Raw genomic sequence first — 16,141 nt, forward strand, 5'->3', positions numbered from 1 at the left:
CCTTAAAATAATTTCAACCCACCTTAGAGCCAGCTACAACAAACCTGATACTATTTGATGATTATACACTTTTAATATTTGTGTTTAAATTATTGAACTTCTGTTCTCTACTTACAATTTTAGTTGGAGATACTTTAAAAACTGGCTAGTCCTGACCTGTGTGGCTCAATTGGTTGAGCATCATCCCATGTACCAAGAGGTCACCAGTTTAATTCCCAGTCAAGGCACATGGCAGGGTTGCAGGCCCGATCCCTAGTGGGGAGCATGCAGGAAGCAGCTGATCAGTGTTTCTCTCTCTCTCTCTCTCTCTCTCTCTCTCTCTCTCTCTCTCTCTCTCTCTCCCTCTCTCTCTCTCATCAATAAAAACATATTTTTAAAAAATTAAATTCAAAACTGGCTTAAAATTGAGTTGTAGACTGTAGAAACAAGAAACTCAAAGCTGTATTATTTGGTCTCAATTCTGTATGTACCATTTCATCGGGTTTCTATTCTCCAAACATGCAGTGCCTCTTTTTCAAAGCCACTAACCCTTGTAAAAGTTCACAGTGTTGTAACCCAAATGTCCAAGTTTGGTTTTAATTTTTTATATAGGTTTGATTTTCCCCCTTCAAAGTAATAGTGGTTAAACACTGTTTTTAAAGGGTTTTAAACCAGCTTTCACAAAGTAAACATGGGCAGATTTTCACTGTTAACCCAAAGGATAAGTTTCATATTTTACTTATCACTGGAAAAGAAGAAAATGACATCAATTAGCTACTGAATATAATTTCTAATAGTGACTAAAACTCTTATGGCTTCCTTGTCATTCCTCTGTTTAGTGACTAGCAATTGTGTCATTCTTCCAACTTTAAATAAACAAGTAAGCAGAAGCTACTCTGGGGAGTTAGAAGTATCGTTACTATTGATATAGGTATGTTTTTATGCAGATCACATTAAAATAAACTTTTAAAATGTTATTTTTAAGTTTATTTTTGATGTATTTAATGTTGATACTAGTAATTCCTTTTCCTAGGTGCATTTATTTTCAAGTAGCACATATTATAAGTCAATAGGAAGTTCAAGTCCCTGTTATTCATGACAGAAGAATTCAATATGTGGGCTCTATATCCTAGCACTCAGTGGTGTGGCAGCATGAGAATCTGGGCAGAGAAAGCAGTTAAGTCTTATTAAGCGGGGAGGGGGGCCCATCTTTTAGATTCATGTAAGTTTAGTTCTAAACTTACAAAATCACATTTAAAGATAGCGATGGAACTATATACAATGATATTTTAGTATCTTTTCTGTAAAAAGTTAGAAAGTTTTTTAAAAAGGTTAACAAATAATCTAAAACTAGTGAGTAAATAGCTGCAGGTAAATTTGTTTCTAAGCATTCAGTTAAAAAGCACATTTGGGGAATACTTTTCATCGTTTAACTGATTGTCCTATTGCCTCTGGATTCCTCTAACTGTCCTTAAATGGTCAGGTCAGAGAGCATCATTGTGGATTAAATACTGGTCAGTAAAACAGCGGGCAGTCATCTGTTCTGTGGGTTTTCTAATTCTTGCTTTTTCTTGTTTTGCATAACAATACATTACTCTAGCAGGCAAGATATTGAGGCAATGTGTTGTGACACCTAGTTTAAAGGAAAGAAAAGAGCTTTGATTTTCATTAGTTTAAAAATATTCCTTCTCAAGAACCACTGTCCCCTGATTTCTGTCACTAGTGCTAAGCAGCAAATGTAAGAGGTATCCAGGCTACCAAAATTTGCCTAGCTGTTGGTGTGACTATGGCAAGAGTTTGTGGTATTTCCTGTTACTGTGGTCTAGAGAAACTGCATTTAATCCTCGCTGTCTGGTTTTCTATCCCTCCCTTCCCCCTGCAAATATAATAATGATAATTGTAACCTGTTTGTACATTGAATCTGTGCACATAAAGAGCGTGTGGTTCCCCTGAGAGAGGATTCACCTGAGCTAGAATCGTGGTGTGAACTCAGGCATTACAGACCTGGAAGTGTAAGTCACCGAGGCATCTTTTCTTTAAGTGAGACCAAGTCCATCTGGATTTAATTTGCAATGCCTTTTACCATCAAAATGTTGGTTGCTTTGTTCTGCTATAGGGGGAATGCTACCCCAAACAGTACAATGACCTCTTAAAATTACTGCTTTATTAACTAACTCAGCTCTAATGTATCTGTAGTCTTAGGTTTGAATTTGTTGGCACATGACCTAAACCGCTGCTTTATATATATTGGGGAATGTACATATTTATTTGAGTCTATGTTCTTTAACTTTACGAATTAAAATGAACAAGTAGTCACCTCAGAGGGTAATGTGGCTTTGTTTGTTTACAACATGTGGAAATTTGACATGCCTCCTCATAGCAAAACTGAAGAACTCACTTTCCCAATAATGTTGTGTTCTTTAGCAGAAAGAAGCTCTAAGTATTATCGTGTTATTCCTGATCTGGTTCTGCAGGTGTTTTGTCTGATGTTGTGTGTTTAGAGAAGCCGATTTTCCCTCTTACATAATCAAATGACATTTCTTCTGATGATCCACAGTTATTTTTCTTGCCTATTAATATTTGTTACTCAAATATTTTTCTGAGTTTAGTTTTCACTATATTATTTTTAGATATATTATCTCTTTAAAATATCTTTTTGATGTTCTATTTCAGCTTTGAATTTTAATCCATTGCTTATGTTAAACAAACCATGATGTTCAAAAACTACAGTGTAATCTAGAACTAATTATCTTCTTTGTTGACTATATAATTCTACTAGAAAACATAATGCCTTAGTGATGCAGGTGGTCGGGGGACCTGGGGACCCTAGGGTCCATGACCTACTTTGGGTTCTTGGCTTCTTGCAGGAAAGAATTCATACGTGAGCCAGCATGGAGTTTAAAGTGAAGTGAGTTTATTAGTGAAGCAGTGAGACAGAGTGGGCTGCTCCACAGACAGAACAGCCTTCTATTCAATAAGGGGGAGCATTCAGGATCTTCCTGGGAAAGGGAGGGAGGTTTCTCATAGGAGCTCCATCGACCACTGTGTCCTTATATGGGCTCTACCCTATCTCATTAATGAGATTTTATCAGACGTTAGTTCGTTAGACTAATTCACTAAATCACTAGTCTTTGACCTAAAAGAGATGGCTTTTCACGAGCCACTTTGTTTTTCTAATTTTTCTCTGTAGCACATATCATTGTCCTTATTGTCACTGTGGACAGACAGACACTGCTCAGAACTGGGCAAGTTGTAGATGGTAGAAGCAGGGTAAGACCAGTGTTCCAGTTCATCAGTGTTCCCCATGAGACTTGGAGTAATTTTTTTAGATTGTATATTCCCAATGACTATGGTCTTCCTATTGACAATCAAATATCCACATCTGACTATTTGTCCCTGTATCTGTACTATTTGTACTATTTGTATTTATAATTTTTAGATCCCTCTGGATGATGCCTTCCCTTTGGTTGTAGATATATCTAAAGTTGTAAAGCTTGTCAGGATGCACATTCTTTTTGATGTGCTGAATATGGTGAACCTCACAGCAGCGTAATAACAGCGTAATAACAAAAACATTTCAAATGTGAGCCTCACAGTGGTTGATGTGATGGATTCACTCTCTGAATAGGACAGGTGGGTGGATGGGTGACCTCAGGTAGACTTCACTGATAAAGTGACTTTTAAAAAGTGATTTGAGGACAGACATTTGATGGATTAGTGGGCTGTTCCAAGTGAAGGGGGTGGCGTGAAAGAAGATATAGGCAGGAGTAGGCGAGAAAGACAAAGGGTTCATTTAGGAGAAAAGAATGGGGAATGGGACAGCGTGTGGGAGGAGATGAGATCAGACATACGAATTGGAAGAGAGTTGTGGAGCCATTGGAGAAAAGTTATACTTTAAATGTTGAGAGAACCAACAATCTGATTAGAAGAAGTGTGGTGAATTTATACCCCAAACGAAGAATGATAGTTTAGTATGTTCCATCATTTAATAAGAAAGACAGTGAATGGGCAGAATAAAAAATGAAGTTATTATTAAGTAGGTGGCCATAAAATTTATTATTCAAACCAGGATTCTATTTAATAGTTCCACTGGGACAAATTCATAAATTGGGACTTGCTGGCCAAATCAAGACATATTCTGGGCATATGGTTATGCCATTATTATTAATTATTTGGATCTCATTAGCATATCATAAAGAAGAAAAATTAAAATCCTAAGTTTTTAAAGGGATACATAATATTTTTTAAAATACATTTTTATTGATTTCAGAGAGGAAGAGAGAGGGAGTGAGAGATAGAAACATTGATTGGCTGCCTCTTCCACGCTCCACACTGGGGATCGAGCCCACAACCCGGACATGTGCCCTGACCAGAAATCAAACCGTGACCTCCTGGTTCATAGGTCGACGCTCAACCACTGAGCCATGCCAGCCGGGCTTCATAATATTTTTTAACATTCTTTTTTCAATTGAATTTATTGGGGTGACATTGGTTAATAAAATTATATAGAAATCAGGTATACAATCTGTGATACATCATGTGTATATGTATTGTGTGTTCACACCCCAGGTCAAGTCTCTTTCCATCACCATTCATACCCCCTTAACCCTCCTCTTTCTCCCCCATCATAATATTTCTTTAAAAAAAAAAAGAACGGTAAATAGTTAAGTGTCAGATTCTGGCCAGGACTAGTGGGACTCGTCACTAAGGTTGACTTACAGATGTTGGCGTTTTCATGGCAGTGTGGCCTGGTGCTTCGGTGTGGACAGGCTGCCTAGGCTTGAGTGCTAGTTTCCCACTGAGAAGCTGGTGGTCTGTAGCAAGTAAGGTGGCGATAATAGGGAATCCTGCCTCTGGGTTGAGGCCAGGTTTAAATGAGATAACTAACGTATGCAAAACACTTACCACAGTGCTAATGTCACATACTGAGCACCCAAATTCTGCTATTATTTTTCCCATGATTACTACAGTTACTTTATTTATTGGTGGTTAGCATGTTTTCAATTTAAATTAAAGTAATAAGTACTTTAATTTTTCTGGCGTTCCTGGCAGCTTTCTGCCTTTTATTTGTAGTGATAATTCAGTCTGAAGGAAATAAGTTTAGCAAATTATTTTTCGTTCCAGCTTTAATATGACACAGTTCACATCTCACTTTCCATCTACCAGTTCTCACTTTCCAGAAGTAGATAGGTTTCGCAGTTATATTGTTGAATTATTGAATATAGTAATTCTCATTTTGCAATCTAGTCAGTCTTAAAAGATGTTTTCAGCAGCATTATGTTACTCAAATCCAGTTTCTGTTCTGAGCAGATTGATGGCTGAAGAGTAATCATTTAATTTTCTGTTTTAAGTAAAAAAGCTGAAACTTACTTTTTCTCTAGGAGTGGGTGTGGGGGTCTTGCCAAATAAAAATAATGATATGATTTAGATCTTTCAAGTTTTAGATAATCATTTAAAAAGATGCATGAGATTGTTGTTGATAATTCAAGTTGAACAAGCTTTTCTTTGGTCCATTAGTACTTATTATTTCTTTTTTCTAGAATACTCTTTCCCAGATACCCGCACAACTCGCATCCTCACTTTTTTTAGGTCTTTGCTTAAATGTCACCTCCTCAGTGAAGCTGTCTCCTACTGTCCCATCCAAAATCAGAACCCCTCTTCAGCACTCTTCATTTTCTTTACCTTTATTTTAATAAATGACAGTTATTTTAGAAGTACTGTGATAGTTCTCCATAGCTATAAGATAATACATTATTGGAGTAACTATCAACCTTAATCCTATAATGAAATAAAAATTTGTGCTTCTTGCTTTACTGGCTTGGCTCAGTGGCTGAGCGTCGACTCATGAACCAGGAGGTCACGGTTAGATTCCCTGTCAGGGCACATGCCCGGGTTGTGGGCTCCATCCCCAGTGGGGGCGGAGCATCCAGGAGGCAGCCAATCAATGATTCTCTCTCATCATTGATGTTTCTATCGCTTTCTCCCTTTCCCTTCCTCTCTGAAATCAATAAAAATTATTTAAAAAGCAAGAAAAGTTTGTGCTTCTCTAATGCCTCAGTGACCCAGTCGTCAGGGAACTGAGCTTTCTTTTAGAATTGATTTGCTTATAATAAAGGGGTTATGGAATGTCGAATATTCTTGGTCTGAAGTGAGTTGCGGTGGCCATGGCTAAGATCAAAATGGCCATACTGCTTCAAGTACAGCCTTCCGGAGAAAAGGCAAATATATATATATTTTTCAACGGAAGAGAAAGTTTGCACTGTTGGTTCTGGAGGCCCAAGAACCCTAACCTGCCTTCTAGTTGGGAAAGAGGAACTACCTCATCTTCACCACATCCTTATGTGTATTAGACACTTTGAGCTGCCATAACAAAATGCCATAGACTGGGTGGTGTAAACAACAGAAATTTATTTTCTCGCAGTTCTGGAGGCTGGGAGTTCAAGACGAAGGTGCCGGCAGGATGGTTGTCCAGCAAGGGCTCTCCTCTTGGGTTGCAGCAGCTGTCTTCTTGCTGTGTGCTCATATGATCTCTTCTTATATGTTCCTGGAGAAAGAGGAGGAGCTCTTTGGTGCCTCTTACAAGGACAGTAATCCTATTGGATCAGGGCCCCACCCTTTTGACTTCATTTAGCCTTCCTTCCTTCCTTACTCTACATCCAGCCACACTAGAGATTAAGAGCTTTACCATATGAATTTTGGAGGTCCACATGCATTCATTCCATAACACACTGCATCCCAAATTATTTCTGCTTGTCAATTTAGTTCAATTAAACAAACATTTTTTGAGGGCCTTTTAAACATACAGGTACATGCTAAGTACCAAGGAGGCCAAAGTGAATTATTCCATGCTCAAGAAATTAGTATTTTAGTGAGGGAAGTAAGCTGGATACTACTAACTAGAAAAATGTGGTCAATGTTTTCTCTAATTTTGAAGGGTGAGTAAAAATTTACTAGGCAGATTTATGTAGGAAAGAGACGTCTAGGCCAGGAGGTTAGCATGAGCAAAGGCATGGTGTGTTCAGGAAGTGATCATTGTGGATAATGTGTCAAGTAAAATCGAGAGTGGTGGACTTGAACTAGAAATTAAGACTGCTTTGTGGTGTTTGTTTTCCCTGACGGTGTTATAACATCTGAAAAAGTGCAGAATACCTAATATGTTGCTTTCTGTAATGAAGTATAATGTTTTAGTAGAGTAGGAATGATTGGCATTTATCTACAAGAGACTAATTGTGCAAATAAAATACAGTGGTACAAAGACTAAATGAAAATACAACAGATCAAAGGATGTGGGATGCCACTAAAGCAGTATTTAGGGGGAAATTTATAGCCTGAAATGCCTATATTGGAAAAGAAGAAAGGCCTCAAATCAATTATCTCAGCTTCTTCCTTAAGAAATTAGAAAATGAAGAGCAAATGAAACCAAAATAAAAAGACTAAAGACAAGAGTATAGAGCAGAAATTGGTGATATAGAAAACAGAAGAGCAGTAGAGAATATCAATAAAACCAAAAGTTCATTCCCCAAGATCAATAAAGTCAATACACCTCTAACCAAGATTGTGTTGAGTAATTTTTTACTATATCCCAGACATGTGAGTTATTGTGGAGACTCTGGATTCTATTATAAACCAACTGGTCTGTCTCTGATAGGACAGGGAATAACATATTCTCCTTCCTGGGGAATCAGGGATTAAATTGAAAGGCATTTACATAAAAATCAAAGATTTTAAATTGGACCATAAATACAGTACTGGGCTATCTCAAAACCATGGTGTGCCAGAGAAACACAATTTTCCATGAGCTGAAATCATCTGAACCACCACTTCTGCGTTTTCCTGCCAGAGCACCTCTCTTTCTTCTTGAACATCCATCTAACCCCCACACCTTGACTCCAGATGCTTTGCTCAGCTTCATGACATGTGGCGTTTCCACTGAGTCTCCCCGATAGAAACTACGTACTGGCAGCTGGTGGTCCAGACTCAGCCCAGAGAGGAGCTGAGTATTGTTTGCACATATTGTTAAAAAGTCAGAATTTGTTGCTGACATATAACCGTTTCAGAGTTGGGATAGCCGGTAACCCAGAGCCCATATTCCCACATGCCAATAATTAATTGGAACTGACCAGTGGCCTTTTCCTTCGTCTTCCTATTAAGAGTGTTTACATTAATTTTCTCATTTAATTATTACAGCAGCTCTTTATTTAGCAGCTGTCACCGTCATCATCACCGCATCCAAGGAAACATCTCAGAGAAGTGAAGCGCCCAGGTTCCCTCAGGTGGTTAGTGGAGGACTAGTGTTTAAGCACAAGTGTGTCTGCATTACCCGAAATTACTTTCTTCATAATATTAAAAAGGAAGTTCTTTTTACCTGTCACTTCAGTTGAGAAAATTATTAATGTCCATAAATATTATATGATGCCAGCTATAGAGCCCTGGGCAACGAGTTGGTCACATTATTTAAATTATGCAAGGTTAAAGAATCAATTCATTCATCACTTTTTCCTAAATTGCTTAAGACTGGATTTAATCTAGGCTACTCTCTCTTTTCTAAAATGTTGACATTTGTTGTCTATGCTGCCCAAATAAGTTACCTATAAGTAATTGAGGAATATGTTCATTTTAACACTATTTTCTATGTAAATACTTGAACATGATTCCCTTCCATAAGAATAACAAATCATTGCTACCAGAAAACAGAGATAGGCACTGATGCTTTTGGTTTTCTGTTTTCAGAAGGAACACAGAATTTAAACTCCACTTTGAATAAAAATTATCCATGATTTAGATAACAAGTTGTATCTTTCATCAAGAAACAAATGTCTCTTCCTCACAAAGACAGACTTGTATATTTTAGCTAATAAATATTTACTTTTGGTCTGAACAGATTAGATTCTTTCATCCCAGACTGTTTGTGTCTATGTAAATAGTATTGTTATCAGGCTGGAGCTAGTGTTTTCAGGTTTCCGCACACAGACTACTTGACAAATAATTAAATACAGTTATTACATAAAAGTCCATTGGAATTAGCCCTTTGTATGCCATAAGCGTCCATAGCTGCAGTGGCGGATTTTTAATATTAAAATTCAAAATATCGTGGCGTGTGGGGATGGTTTCCGTTTTGGATGTGTGGCAGTTAACTGGTTAAATACTTGTAGTATAGGTCGTGTACCTTACTCTTCTAAAAGTAAGGAAAGTATTGTTAACCCTTCCCACTTTAGCTTAACTTTTAAAAGAAATTAAACAGATCCATGTTTGTAATAAAGTATCCTTTGCCGAAAGCTTTCTTTCTTTGCCGAAAGCTTTCCTTTTTTGCAAGAGGTGGGGATGATGGTGCTGGTGGTAAGAGAGCACCTTTTACTGCTTCCCTCTTTGCTTGTCGAAGAATGAGCAAAATATCAAAGCAGTTAGGAACAGCTTAAATGGTAGACACTTTGATGTCAGATAGACCTTGAGCAAGCTACTTTCCCTTCGTTTCCTTCTCTGTAAACTATGGATAGAAATGCTACTTACAAATCCCCCTTGACAGTAATTCTGTAAAGGCCTAACCCTGTACTTGGGATGTAGTAGGCACGCTCTATGGTTCTGTCACCCTCCTCTTAACCATCATCAGCAAGATGACTACGGTTTTTACTGACATGAAGACACATTGTGTGGCAGCCGTATATTCCAAGGCGAATTTTGTGGCATATGATTTGTAAACAAATGATAGAAGCACATTAGGAGAAATTTAAGTATTCAGTGTGTCTGGGAATTTTACAATAGGTTATTTTAATTGGGCGCTGTCCAAGAGACAGAATCATGGATACTCTCTGAGCCTAATATGTCTGCACTGATAGACATATTACCAGTTGTAATTACAGTTCAGTGAAAAATCTGTGTGTGGCTCAGAGCTACCAAGCTTCAGACTTTAAGTAACTGCAGGTAGCAAGCTATAGTTCAACAGTAGTTTTGTACTTGAAGACATTGAGGTGCTAATGGAATGGAAGGAGCACTGGATTAGGAGTCAAAAGATGAGGATTATTCTACCTGTCAGCACTCAGGATCACCTTGGTTGTCTTGCTTTTCCTCAACGCTGGAAGTGGAGGGCTGGATTACATCTTTAAGATCCCAAATGTAATGAACAAGTGCCTTTCAGTGCATTTGTAATATGATTGCCTTGTACAAAAAATAGCTTAGAGCCAGCAGAGGGAGCACAAAGCATGAATTTATGCCTGGATCTTAGGAAAATTGGGGAGTCATATGTGGTTAAACATTAACCACAGTTCTTTAAAAACAGGAGATTATTTCTTATCAAGTTATGCCCAACTTGATTTGAGCTATAATTTTGTCCTGAAATTGTGACATTTTTACAACTACTGATAAAATTTTACCTCTGTAATTATTGGTAGTTAAATAGAGCTGTGTTCTAAAAAGACATTTAAAAATGGTTATTCCTGGGGAACACAATGGTTATGTTCTGTATTGTTAAATATATTTTAATTTAAAAACATTTGTAATTTATCATATCAGAAATATTCTGGTTGATACTGTAGTAAACTCTGTTGTTTGGACTTAGCTCAGAACTAAAAGGGACTGTAGCTTCAAATATTACAGGCTTTTAAAATCCTATTTAAGTGATACCTCATTTATCTAGCATCCCTGGGAATTATGGAGTTCCACATATTTTCCAGATAACAAAAGTATGTTTTATGAAAGCACTATCTTAAAAAATGCTTTGAAAGTATTTCAGCCAAGACATCTTGCTATTGCAGACGCACCAGTTTTGTAAGTACAAGGCTTGGTGCATGTTTGCATCCATTTCTGGAGGCTGCAGGGATGTTGCCATGAACTTGGACAATTGTACTAAACATTAACGGAATGCTGAGTTTGCTCCTACTTTGATCTCAAAACCCTTTTCTTGTTTTTTTTTTTTTGGGGGGTCACTATTAAATTTTCCCCATTTCCATATATTTCCATCCTGGTTTCCCCTTCTTCGTTGATTTTATTATGTGGGAGTTTTAGCTGAGGAAGGTAATAACTTAGCTTGTGTAGAGTGGTGTTAAATCAGGTTAATAAGACCTAGAGTTGAATTCACAGCTCTCTCTTGGGCATTGATAACCACTTCATGCTAGGAAATCTTTCTCTGTGGTCTGGGTTTATGTCTTTAGACATGGAAAAGGAGGCATATTTAGTTTGTTGGGTTTTCTAAAAAGTATTACCCATGGAAGATGTATGAGAAGTAACTCAAAATTAGGGGTAGTTTTTCTTTTGAGATAAATTAAATTACCAAGGTTTTAATTTACTTAGGTCATTCTTACTAAATAGCATTTCTGACCAAATTTAGTCAAAATTAGAAAAATCTGCTTAATAATCCTTTTACTTATTAGATATTTTCCCACTGAATTACTTTAAAGTTAAAAACAAAAAATTTGCATGAATGACTGTGAAAAATAAAATTGTCTTTAAGCTTAATGATAGATTCTCTTTTTTCACTCACTTGTGTTTTTGTTATAACTACCAGGTCATACATTGACAAGTCATGTATTTTAGCCGTTATTTTAAAAATATTTTCACTCATCATAATTACTGTAACATTGTTTTTAAAGTTAGTCATCTTTCAGTTTTCCTTCTATGTCTTCCTTATTTAATTACATTAACCAGGAGAAATTCAATTCCAGGTATATTTATTGCTTTCCCTTTTTTGTTTGGGCGTCCATTTATGCCTGAGTCTTGCCAAATACTATGCTACAACTGACCACCAAAGTTATTTGTCTCAAAAACTTCTGAAATTTCATTTATTCCAAGAAATGTATTGAAACCAATTAGAAGACTCTTACTGATCTCCCTCTTTATACATTTCCATGTAAATTTGCATCATACACTATCCTAATTTACTTTTACCTTTTTACTTCCATCACCTTTAAAATAATTTGTACATTAAAAAATATATACCCCCTAATGCACTTCAGTATTATGTTCAGTAATTCTTTTAATCAGCAGTTTTACTTCAAGGAATAGTCTCTCCCCTCTAGTATACTAAAAATTGTGTACAAGCGCATTCATTGCAGTGCTATTTGTAATACAAAAAACTGGGAACACTATACTGATTGATAGTGGACAGGTCAAATTATGGTATATCCATATTTTGTATCAAGTAACTCGCACTAAATAATTGTTTGTTGACTGAATTAAGAATGTATTGTTAAGTAGAAAAAGTGCAGGTACAAAACAGTTTATATTTTGTGGAATAAAAAGATGGGTGTAAATGAACAGTATTCATTTATTGTTGATGCATATAACATTTCTAGAATCATATACAATAAACTGCTAACATTACCAGTGGTTACCAATGGGTCGTAGGAACGGGCTTGAGTAGAAAGTACAGTATTTACTTTTAACTCCAAAAAGGAAAAACAAAGCAAAGCAAGACTAAATTCAAATGGAGAAGACCCAGAAAAATAAAGTGATTGCAAAAAATGGACATACCCTAATTGGTTGAATCTTGTTTCCCACTTCTTTAGATAGCCTTTTCATCCCACTCTTCTTACTTTCCTGTTTTGCCTCTGTGCTTTGCCTTCTATTTAGAAATGCCTTTTCTCTTGCACAGATCTTTTTCCTTCAAGATTCTATGAAAGATCTAATGCCTTCATGAAACTTTGCTAGACTGTTCCATTTCAAAGAAATCTATCTCTTAGACATATGCTTAGTTTTAATCAGTATACGATTTCACACTTATTCATTCAGTAATTATTTCACTTAATTATTTTTCTTCCAACTGTATTTAGATATAGATTTAGTTTCTTGCCTCTGTTAATTTGCTTAGTATAACATCCAGCATTACCAATCAGTGTTTAAAGAATTTTTTTCTTGATAATGTTAAAACTTAATCTAGAAAGAATGCCCAGTAACCTTGTCTTCAGTGAATATCCCATTTAAACCATCTTAAATAGTTAGGGATTTTCCAAAAAAAATATTCAAAGTAACATTTTATTAGCAGGATATCACTAAGACATACTAGAGTAATGTTTTTGACATTTAAAAAAAATACTACAAATTATACCTCAAATTTATATGGAAAAATACATGGAATCAGAATGGCCTATATTTTTAAGTTGTCATCTAGCCCAACGAGGAATTCTTTTCTCATTAGCTATAGTAGATTTAATATCATAAGCACATAGTTATGTATACTTGAAGCATTCAGGATTGTTTTGTCTTCTTGGTGAATTGGCTTTTTTATCATTATAAAATCTTTCTATCTCTAATAATAATATTCTTGTCCTGAAACCTACCATGTCTAATATTAATAGAACCACTCTAGTGTTTATATCATTTTTATATTGTTTTAATGTTAACTTATCTGTATCTTTAAATTTACAACTGTTACTCTTGTAAACAGCATGTAATTAGGTCTTGCTTATTATCCAGTTTGACAATCTCTGCCATTTCATTGGAGTGTTTAGCCATTTATATTTAATGTAAATTAGCTTTATCCTTTGAAAATTGATCTTTTTAGATTTGTTAGGGTAAATTTTGGAATACAGTAATTATTACTCTGGGTTAGATATACTCTGCTTCTAAAGTATGGTCTTTCTGAGAATTCAACTGAATGCCCACGTTCAGTTAGTTTTATCTACTCTGGCTGGTGGGAACTCGAGTATCCCTCAGCCTTTTGGGACTTTCAAAAATCTCTGTGCCGGTTTCAGTTCCTGGGTAGTTGTTTAACCACCACACTTTGTGGGGGTTTTCTCTGTACTATACAGCTTAGTATTTAGCCAAACACTAAGGAAGAGCCTTTGGCAGATTTCTGGACCTTTCTCTTGTATTTCTCTCCCATCCAATAATCTGCCCTGCAAATTCCCAGCTGCTGCAGCAGCCTCAAATTCATATCTCTGTCTTATCAGCTCAGCACAATATTATTGAGTGTACTATTTGGGTTCCACTATTCTGAACTACAGTCTGGAATGTTCCTCTAGGCAGAAACTCACCATATATAGGTCTCTCTTCTTTTAGGGTCAGAATCTTGCACTTCAGATGTTGTACAACATCTGAAAACAGTTGTTTCATATATGTTGTCCAGTTTCTTAGTTGTTTACGACAAGAGGGTTATTCAGTACCAGGTAGTTCATCATTGTCAGAGCAGAAATCTTATAATATGTATATTTAAGGTTATTCTTTTTGAGAAATAAAAATATAAAGCTATAAAATTAAATCATAGACTCTATTATATTAAAGAAATAATCTAATCCAACACAGTTAATTGAAAGATGAGGAAATTGAGATAAAACAAACTCATGTGACTTGTAATAAATTACACTGTGAGTTACTCATAGAGTCATTTCATAACCCAGGTTTTCTAAATGTTTGTCTACTGTTTTTCCCACTATAGTAATCTTCTGAAAATTTCTTCCATGTTTGAAATATAATTTTAACTTGTCAATTTTTTTATACTTTAGAACCCTTATACTTTAAACATTCTTCTCACTTAATTTTTGTTCTATCAATAGTATTGTTAATCCTGCTGTTAACACAAGCATGAAAAAAAGAATCCTTACAAGTGTGTTTTAGAATGATTGACATTCTGTGGAACTATATAATTCCATGTAAGACCTAGCAAAGGAGACACTTGGTTGTTTTAATATAATTGGAGTCTCTATTTTATTTTTTTCAGTTTGTTTTCCTTGCTGTCTAAAAAACACAACAAAGTTCTGGAACAAGCTACACAGTCCTTGAGAGGTTCGCTAAGTTCCAATGATGTTCCTCTACCAGATTATGTAAGTAGTTACCTTTGTCAATAAAAAGTTTCCTTTCATTGCTAAATGTATAAATAACAAGACCTCTCTCTTCTCAAGGTCTGCCTGTGAAATCTCGAATACACAAATAAAGGAGCGACATCTTAAGTCGAGGGAAAAAATATTAATGATTACTAACAAATGGTTGAGGAAAGTCAACCTAAACCAATGATTTTTCATAATTAGAACTCTTACTACCTTAATCAAGAAACCCTCTCAAATGAATTACAGAAAATAAAAGGAGGGTTTTTATAGAAGTATGCAAAGGTTTCTCACTAAACATGGATTTCATAGAGAACGAGAACCTGAAAAGCTGTTGGATTCAAGAATATACTGTCTTTCTGCGGTCATTTCGTTTCTGTTCTCTGCTGCTTTTTGCTTCACTTTTATTCTTCTGCTTACTCCAGGCTAGGTTTCTCCATTTGCTGACTGAAATAGCAACCCCAACTCTTCCTCTTCTGCCGTAGACCAATTCCAGCATGTCATAATTTCAAGAGTTTCATCAAAAGGTTGATGAGACTTGGGGACTCAACAGGGTTGAGTCACACATGTAGTCACTAGGCATTTCCCCAAACCTGAATAGGATACATTAAATTGATTCTTGGCTGCCAGACAGTTAAAGGGCATCTTAATCTACGTGTTATTGCCTCCTACTGGCCAAACACCTGAACAGCCGTGGGCTAATTCCCCCATTCTGACAATGGACTCTGTACCAAACCCTGACCCTTTGAAGTGTATATCTCTGCCTCGCCTCAGGACAAGTTGTGTTAATAAAAAGCATGGGGTCCTGGGGACAGAGAGAACCTAAGACCTTAGACTTTAAGACCTTAGATCTTAGCTCCTTTAGCTAAGCTCCTCTGACCCCCAATGCCTTTCAAAATTATATCTCGTCTCCGGACTCTTTATAGTCTCTGGATTCCTATGTCATCTACGCACAACCCCTTCTCCAGATTCCTGATCCCTTCTTGATGCTGGGACAAGAACCCCGGACTCTTCTACCTCCTGAGCCATAACATGTCTTTGTGTGTGTCCACTGACCAGAGTCTTCAAAGTCCTGGGAAAGAGACTCTAATTGGCTCTGCCCAGGTCAGGTGCTGCTCTAGTCCTGTCAGCCATGTCAGCAGAGAGCAGCAGGAACATCTGCCTTGGTTCTTCCACTTTAAAGATGAAGAACATGATACCACCTGACCTCGTCCTTAAGGACGAGGATGGAATCGTTATATAGTAATAGGAAGGAGAATGCATTATGAGTTCACAGATAGGGCAGTGCCACTATCTGTGACATTTCTTGTATTTTGGAACATGGCGTAGTGGAGGATGCTAAAAATTATCTTGTCATAAACCACAGAAGTAGTTCATCAAGCTCTATCTAATAGGACCTCTCTGAATCCCCA

General features: G+C 36.5%; 1 protein-coding gene across 5 annotated transcripts in view; it reads left to right on the top strand.

The window, feature by feature from the left end:
- Window positions 1–16,141, top strand: part of DYM (dymeclin) — a 248,720-nt gene that overhangs the window by 166,316 nt on the left and 66,263 nt on the right. For all 5 annotated transcript variants that reach the window (XM_023750840.1, XM_023750842.1, XM_023750841.1 and 2 more), the window contains one exon: window positions 14,627–14,729. In XM_023750840.1, the coding sequence (XP_023606608.1) occupies window positions 14,627–14,729 (103 nt within the window). The remainder of the gene's footprint in view (window positions 1–14,626; window positions 14,730–16,141) is intronic.

The sequence above is a fragment of the Myotis lucifugus genome, unplaced genomic scaffold (genome assembly GCF_000147115.1).
Source record: "Myotis lucifugus unplaced genomic scaffold, Myoluc2.0 scaffold_16, whole genome shotgun sequence".
NCBI classification, from domain to species: Eukaryota; Metazoa; Chordata; class Mammalia; order Chiroptera; family Vespertilionidae; genus Myotis; species Myotis lucifugus.